General features: G+C 33.9%; 1 protein-coding gene across 1 annotated transcript; it reads right to left on the bottom strand.

Annotated features, from left to right (window-relative positions):
- On the bottom strand, nt 1-1,815 carry LOC145582206 (putative glutathione S-transferase). The gene is made up of 2 exons (XM_081639209.1): nt 1,422-1,815; nt 1-363 (listed from the first exon to the last, which is right to left on the bottom strand). Exons 1-2 carry the CDS (start codon nt 1,731-1,733, stop codon nt 1-3), a joined length of 675 nt encoding a protein of 224 aa, XP_081495335.1. The 5' UTR covers nt 1,734-1,815.
- Between the last annotated feature and the right edge of the window lie 6,853 nt (nt 1,816-8,668).

Genomic DNA, 8,668 nt, shown 5'->3' with positions numbered 1-8,668 from the left:
TCACATAGCGGTAGCATCCATCAGTCTCTCTCTTTGCTTCTTGAAGGACAAAAACATTTGGTGCTGATTAGGGATATTGCTCTTGATAATTGGTACATCCTTGAAGTTTTTAAACCAATTATACAAGGTAGGGAAAGTAGTGCCTTCAAATAACTTGATTTCCAATACTTGCTCAATAACTTCCAACCAATATATAACACTCGCAACCGCAAGATCTGCTAGTCCAACATTTTCACCTCCAAAAAATGTTTTAGTTCCTAGATTACCTTGCTCTTCTAATGTTTCTAGCACGTCAAAGCACTCTTTCTTAGCTTTGGCTTGGTCCTTACCTGTGGTTCGAAATAGTATCCAGATAACTATGCCCTGCAATATTGTTTGTCACAATAATTACATGATTTAGTCCCTTTGCGGCGTGTGCTACATTTAAAGTAACAGACTAAAGATTAAATTTAAAGATGACGGTCCAAGGCACAACATGAATATGGGATTGGCACAAGCACACCGTGACACGCTATTTTGTTTTATTTGTCAGGCCTTGAGTCAATTTTCTTTTGGAAAAGCACAACAAAGCATGACCTAACAATCAAACTAACATGTTAAAATAAAGTTAAATTTGGCTTATGCACGCAAATACAACATAGCAAAACGCGGTGGCACATGGATATGGATCATTTTTTACCGCCCTTTTAGATTGCTTTGATATAACACGTACTTCCTCTGTTTTTTCAATTGACATCTTTTTATAATCACGCTTGCCAACGCATGTTTTTAATGATTAATATCTCTAATTATTAACATTGTAAAATTATAAAAAGTAGATATTAATAAAATATACATTGAAACAATTCAAACAAGATCACACATGAATATGTTTTATCGTATTTGTAAACCACAAAAGCGAGTCAAAGTGTGTTGTGTGAATAGTGTAAAAGTCAAACGGTGTCAACTAAAAAAAACGGAGAAAGTATATAACTATTGGGTTAGCTAGTTAGGCCCAAGACACGTAAGCTAGACACGACCCACAATAATCATCTTTATAAATCAAATCTGACATGTTGAACTTTTATTTCACTATTCATATATTAACTTTGACTATAATTTTTACTAACACAATATAAAACATATTTTGTCATAAAACATATTATTAGATAGGTATTAATATAAAGTTTCATAATATAACTTTTTATTAAAATTTTCATTAATATTTATTATATAAATATAAGATCAAACTAGTGTATCAATGTATGTGCAAAAGTTGACTGTGTAAGCTATTTTAGGACAGACCACTACACTAAGACCAACTTGGTTGGTTGACATGTTAATGTTCCAACATCACTACTTCGAGATGAAGAACTTCCAAGCAAAAATATTTGATAGAATATATCATAGATTCATAGTATGAACAAAGTTTAGAATTATACCTTTTCATCGGCAAATTTGGCCCAAAATCTAACCATTACTCTTTCATAAGGCTCCTTGGGTAATAATGGATGTTGATGAGGCCAAATTTCTTCAAGGTACTCAAGAATAACTAAGGATTCACATATTGGTTTTTCATTGTGAACTATAACTGGGATTTTCTTATGAACTGGATTGTATTGTAGAAGCAATGAACTTTTATTAGCAAGATCTTCTTCAATATAATCATATTTTATGCCTTTTAATTCAAGTACCCAAATCACTCTATAGCTGAATGGGCTTGGCCAAGTTCCAAACAGCTTTACATTTTCCATGATATATTGAGAAGAATACAAATATTGAAATACTAGTAAATGATTGACAATTATGTTATAATTTGATACTCTTGAGTTTGAACTTTAAACTCATTGAATGGGATGTTTTATAGTGTGATTAAGAAGAATAAGCTTAATTAATAGAAGTTTAATTACTTGAGGGAAACATCTAAGAAGGCGCTTTAAAAGTTTTTTATTCTTTTCTTCGGCATGACTTTTTGACTTCGAATTAAGGTTTGGTTATGTTTTTTTTATAGTGAGAAATATTATTGTCACCATCAATCCTGGCAAATGACCAAGTTTGATCGAGATTACTTTGAAAGGATGTATTAATAACTCAATGTGTGACACTAATGAAGGTGAATGTGTTCATATTATCACTGAAAATTTTACGGTAGTCAAAAAAATTTAAAATTGATCCGTTGTGATTAATAATTTTTGATTTATTTTTAAATACTCCCTCCGTCTTTTTATTAAAGACCTGTATTCCTTTTTTGGCAAATCATAATTAAAGACCTATTTATATTTTATAGTTGTACTATTTGAGAATATTTTCCACTTTCCACTTTTTAATGAGTTGTCATCACTTTTTTGTACTATTAATGACTTTTTACATCTATTTTTAACACTTTCTCTCCCCCTCTCTTCAATTATTCCCAACCACTTTTTTTTTCCCCTCTCTAACCCTACACGCACTTATGTATTTCCTCTAATTTTCTTAATTTCCGTAAAAAAAACTCAAATAGGTCTTTAATTAAGAGACGGAGGAAGTACTAACTTTGATTAACATTTATTTTTCTTATTTTAGGAATTCATTTTAAATGGTAAGACTTCCACGCGATGCATCCGGACTCATAACCATGGACCCTCTTTGACTAACCCTTATCCTTGAACTTTAGAGAACTAGAGCCATGGTTAGGTTGCAAACTCATTGCATCATATTGTGCTTACTTGCCTACTTGTGCATCTTTGCTTGTGCATATTTACACTAACCGTTTGTTTGACTTGTTTAAGAGTTTAAATAAATTAGTTAATGACTATGTAAGACTTTGCTTAATTAATTAATTAATATGAATAATTAAAGTTTAATAAATTGATTAAACAGACTAAGTACGACTTTAGGCTTGTCCTGTTTAAAGCAGAACATTGAAAACAGGCCCAGACTGAAGCATCAGTAATGACGCGAAGGTCAAACCTGTGCCGCGACACGATGGTGTCCATCGCGACGCAATAATATTATCGCGTCGCGATGGCCTCTTGCGTTTCGCGACAGTGTCGTTGCTTCGACGACGGTCCATTTTTCTGCTCGAGTCTTCACGCTGAGTCTAATTAACCTTTTTATTAATGGCAGAAGCTATATTTAGTCTTTGTTTGAGTCTAGGCACATAGTCCCATGGTCTTACACAAGTGTCAAAGCATGTCACTTTCACTCACTTCCTTAAACACACACTTTGTAAATATGTTCACCATGACCATGTCTAGAGAGTCATGTGTGCGTGTATTTTCCGTCTTTTTTTAGAGGGGTAAGTCGGATATTAATCCTCTAAATTAAACAAAACCATGTTGCTTAAACCCTATACTCGATTCCCAAAAATATACACCCTATTTTTGCTTTTTTGCCTTTAAAACCAATAAAATCAAAGTAAATTTGAGTCAAGTCGTTAAGTTAAATATGGTTTAATTTACAACTCTTGGGCTAGAAAGGAAGGACGATTAATCAAGGACAATGCTTTCGTCCAAGTCTTACTCTTTGATAAACCGATTCGACAAAAGAGAGAATCTAAGAAGAAAATGGCAACTCAGGAAGAAGTCAATGAACTTAGGCAGAATCTTGCTAGTTTAACTGAGATGATAAAGACCATTGCTCTTCAAGTCAATGACCCTGCGAAACAACAACAGATGGAACGAATGGAAGAAATCTTGAGTAAGCTCTCTAATGACTATAAGTTTCAGGGGATTAGCTCACAAGGGGTCTCGGTGAACAAGAAACTTCTTCCGCAGAAGTTCAATGCCAATGACTGTAATCACCCGTATTTTTAAATATTTCATAAATGAAATTTTATTTTATTTATAATATTTATTTGTATTGTTTTTCCGGAATTTAATTTCAAAAATTTCAAATTATTAATTTGGTCGAAAATTATTTTGGTACAAATTATTTTATGCACTTTTATTCTACAATTTATGTCCAAACAAACAAAGCTTAGTCCATTTTATTTCTTAATTGGCCCATTATTTTATGAGCCCAATTTTCCTACTTACCCTACAACTCTCTCTCCTATAAATACTTCATAAATCCCCAAATTTTTCCCACACAAAAAGGTTAGTCTTATTTTCTCGCTCCCTTATTTTATTTTTCCTTTTCTTTTTTTTTCTTTTTATTTTTTTTCTTTTCTTTTTCCTATTCCTTTTCTTTTTTTTCCTTTCTTTCTTTCCCCTTATTTCTCCTTACGTAAGAAAGTCTCACGCTACTACCACTGCTACTGTTCACCACCGGTGCTGCTTGCTGCCGCCGCCGGCGACCTACCAGCCTGCCAGCGGCACCACCCTCGTGGCTGCTCTTTTCTCTCTTCCCTTTGGTTTTCTTATTTTGCTTAAATTATTAATTTTGGTTTATGTATTGATTTTATAGTATAAAGTTTATATTTTTAGTATCAAAATCATGTTTTTGATGTTTTAAACTTATAATTTCAGATTTCTAGTTGTGTTATTAATTTTCAGATTTTATAATTTATAAACCTAGGGTTTTAATTTAATTTAACTGGGATTTTAGGGTTCCTATGATAAATTAAATTGGGGCTTTTGTTCCTATTGAATTTCTATTGATTAATTGAGCATAAAAAGATGTTTTAAAGGAAGTTTTAATGAGTTTTAAATCAAATTATATTGCTGTAAATTTGGTTGTTTGGGTATTGATTGAAATCTTATTGTTTGGTTTAGGAGAGGACTTTATAGAAGGTGATTTCTAGTTGGTTAAGTGCCAAACCAATTTGTTTACTCAAGGTACGTACGAGTTACGAAACCTTGCCTTTAGATGCATGTTTAGGGATGTATCGAGAACTTAGTATCATGTATAGAGAAGACTGGGATTAATTGTATGGTTATTATAGGGAATATTTCAAGCATTAACCCCAAACTTGAACCCCACTGTGATCATACACTTAAGCATGGTGGCGTCCAAAGGGAAGGAAGCTATAGCAAAAGAGTCGCTAACAAGTTTTAGGAACTTGTAAACCGTTCACGAGGTGAAGGTTACACCCCTTAACGATCCAGGAGATCGTCAACTCCAATAGGTCTGGAACCATGACTGGTGTTCGGGGATGAAGGTACAAATCCAACCTAAAAGAGATTGAACCTGCCCTAAATAGGCCTCTACTTTATTCTACTCGTATTCATGTGCGCTTTCTGACTAACATGCAATCAATAGGTTTACCCTAAACCTGTTTATCTATGTTGGTTGAATTTAATGCACAAATAAAACTATTATTGACGAATACTTGAATTAAAATCATATTAGCCTAAACAAGATTATTAATTATCTTATTACGCGTGATTACAAGTACAAATTCCCTTTAAACATGCATAAAAGGGCGTGATCAAGCAACAACAAATATATATCAAGCAACAAAATAACCATAAATCATAATTATAATCATAATAACAATCATAATTAAAACAAGCATGTTAAAGCATAATATTATTAGCAAGATCCTAGGCATGATACTAACAAGATTAATAACAAATCCTAGCATGTCACTAAACAATAAAAATCAAAGCTTTAGCCCTAACATGATACTAACATGATATTAGAAAAGAGTAAAAGGCACCCTAAACATGATACTAGAAAGCAATAAAAACATCCTAACATGATACTAGGAATTAAACAAATTTAAACATGCTTTCTACAAGAATAGAGCAATAACACTAGATACTTTGATGCCTCGTACCTCTTTCTTTCACGTCTAGGGCGAAGGCAACTTCGAACTTGGTTAGGTGTGTCTAGATCTTGTGTATGCGGAATTGTGTTTGTGAAAAGCTAGAGAGATGAGAGCCTAGAGAGAATTTAGAGAATAGATTAATTGTTGATTGTAGACTATAGATGAATAAAAACGGAGGTTCAGGACCCTATTTATAAGAAAACAGTCCGAAAATAGGTAGAATTTGATAAGGAACAAAACTCCACGATGTCGCCGCAAAACCAACTTGTCGCTTGACGACAAGCTCTGTCGCGTGGCAACAAGGCTTGTCGCGTAGCGACAGGCCTGTCGTTTGGCGACAGCCTGGATTACTACGCGCTTTCAAACACGGAGTTCACTTATCAATCAAAATTGACTTGTAAAGTCCGTATGAAAACTGAAATCGTATTTTTCATAAAATAATATTTTATTCCAAGTAAAACTTATCAAAATATAATTATTAATTCTAATTCTATTAGAACTAAAGAGAACCTTCTAGAGAATTCTAGAAGATTATAATTAATTCTTATAACTTTAGGAATAATAATTAACATTAGGCCCTCCCCTAGATCATCGGGCTGCATGTAAAGATCAACCGGGCCCAGTTTAGTATTTTGGCCATAACTTCTCAATATTCATCGGAATCGGGCTTATAATATATCATTGGAAAGCTCCTTGCAAGCCCCATCCAACTACACTATTACTGGACCCTTGTCGTTGACCAAACTAAACTGGATTGGCTATTTTCATAAAATAGAGTTGTTTTTCGAAAAAAGAAAGAAAGAATTTTTAATAAAAACTAACCGCAACACCTGACCTTTCACACTTTCACTTTGTTCGATTATCATTTGACGCAAAAGGTATTCATCACTGGGTTTGGTTTTGGGGAGACACAAATGGGTGTCTACAGTTATACATTGTGATTTACATATGCTTTGTACTATTCTACTTTGCAAGTATTATTTATGCATTAATTTTGTAAGATGTGCTTAGAGGCAAAGGTATGTGGATATGTGGAATGATTTATTTATTACTCGTTCATGATTATTGAAATGAAATGAGTAAAGGAAGGATTAAAGTCTTATAAGACGAGGTTAAGGTTTTGGGGTGCTTTATGCACTCAAGGTGTTTATACACTGAGGTAGTTAAAGGAATCAATAATAAATATTGTTTGTCACTAATAAATCAAGAATTGAATTGGAAACTTGGTTTACTTGATTGAATTGATATTGGATTGATTGTATTGTTTTGCGTACGAGTCATCACCAAGTCTAAGTTTGTAAATCACGTAAAGTGCAAGATGGATGAGCAATAAAACTTTAGATTTGTGCACATCTGGAGTAATGACAATCAGGGGTTGGGGTACACATGGTATTAGCCATGCACTTTTCTAGAGGACATCTGATCTACGAGTCTCTTATTTCAAATACTTTTCAAACACTAGGAGTTAGATGAGATCTCATACTAGCTACGGTCACGGAGTCGCGCCCGTGGTCGTTGGATGTTTTATTGATGTTTCCGAAAGGAGGCACGGGGTTTTTCTTTTATTGATGTTCCAAATGGAGCATGGGATGGGCAACCTTGTCTATTGCTTAATCTGAAGAATAAAATAAAATAATTTAACTATTATTAATTAATGAAGTCTTAGTGAAGTTGTCAAACGAGTCGTGTGTCGAGTCTATAATTTAATTGTGTGCGATGATTGAATGTTAGTAGCATGCTAGGGATTTCTTATTATTTATCGCAGCTTGTATGTACTCAGCTTTGCTGATTGCGTGCTTTTGTGTGTCTTTCTTTGGTCATGGCCTTTGCCTTTCAATGACCCTGTGACGATCCAATTTTTACACTTGTAATATTGGGGAGCAAATTAATCACAGGTTCTTACACATGCAACATTTGCATTTATGTGGTGGGATTTTGAGTGGAGTGTTGGTTGCTTTTCACAATTTATTTGGCTACTTACTTTTGAATTGGTTTAAACTCGGTTTCATTTTATACTACTTTCCCTAGTTTGGGTTTTGAATAAGGGCCTTAATGGTTCCAAGTTGTAAGACTTAATTTGGTTTTGTTTATTGGTTTTGAAACTTATTTATAACTTAATTAGGTTTTTCCGCTGCTAATTTCTGATATAACCTTAACGTTTGAACACGTGGCGGTAGCACGTCAGTAATTCTCTTGGATTTTGTTAAAGGTATTTACAAGTTTAAAGAGAGAATTATTGGGGTGTTACAATGACATCCCTAGATTCAAGCCAACTGACAATCCATACTTCCACTTAAGAGCTTTTGAAACAATAATGAATATTAAGGGGATTGATAAGAAGGTTTTTCATTCACTATTTTCACTGTCTTTAGAAACCGTTTGTCAACAATGGTTCTTTTTGCTTGATAAAGAGAAGATCTCTTCTTGGGATTCAATAACAAACGCTTTCATAGGTAGATATAAATGCAACATTCAAGTTGAAACTGACCATAGAGAACTTGAGATGTTGAAGCAGAAAGAGAATGAGGGATTCACCTCCTTATTTAATAAGTGGAGGCAAACTTCTGCCAAAATGGTTGAGGTTCCCACTGAAAAAGAATCTATAAGGATGTTCATCAAGAACCTCCAAGAAAAGTACTCCAAGCATCTCAAATACCAAAGCAATTTGAGTACTTTCAAGGCCGTCTATGACATAGGAATCAACATTGAGGACGACCTTGCAAAACAAAAAGCTGTTAACACTTCCAATAGTGGCTGGAAAGGAAAGAAGAATGACAATCCTTCTTCTTCCAAAACTACCCACTCAAACAATGTTAGCACCTTTAATCTGATGAGGTCTTAGCTATGAATAATCAAGGACAAAAGAAGTCATTTAGGAAAAATTACACACCTATTGGCATGAGTTATGACACGGCATTTGATCGTCTTCATGCAAAAGGTCTCATAACTCCTATTGGACCATTTGGAGATCCACCAGTTGGAGGACGGCTAGTTGGA

This window comes from Chenopodium album, chromosome 15 (genome assembly GCF_948465745.1).
Source record: "Chenopodium album chromosome 15, dcCheAlbu1.1, whole genome shotgun sequence".
Lineage (NCBI taxonomy): Eukaryota > Viridiplantae > Streptophyta > Magnoliopsida > Caryophyllales > Amaranthaceae > Chenopodium > Chenopodium album.
Note: the sequence above shows the minus strand (reverse complement) of the source record. Positions and strands in the feature narration are given on the sequence as shown.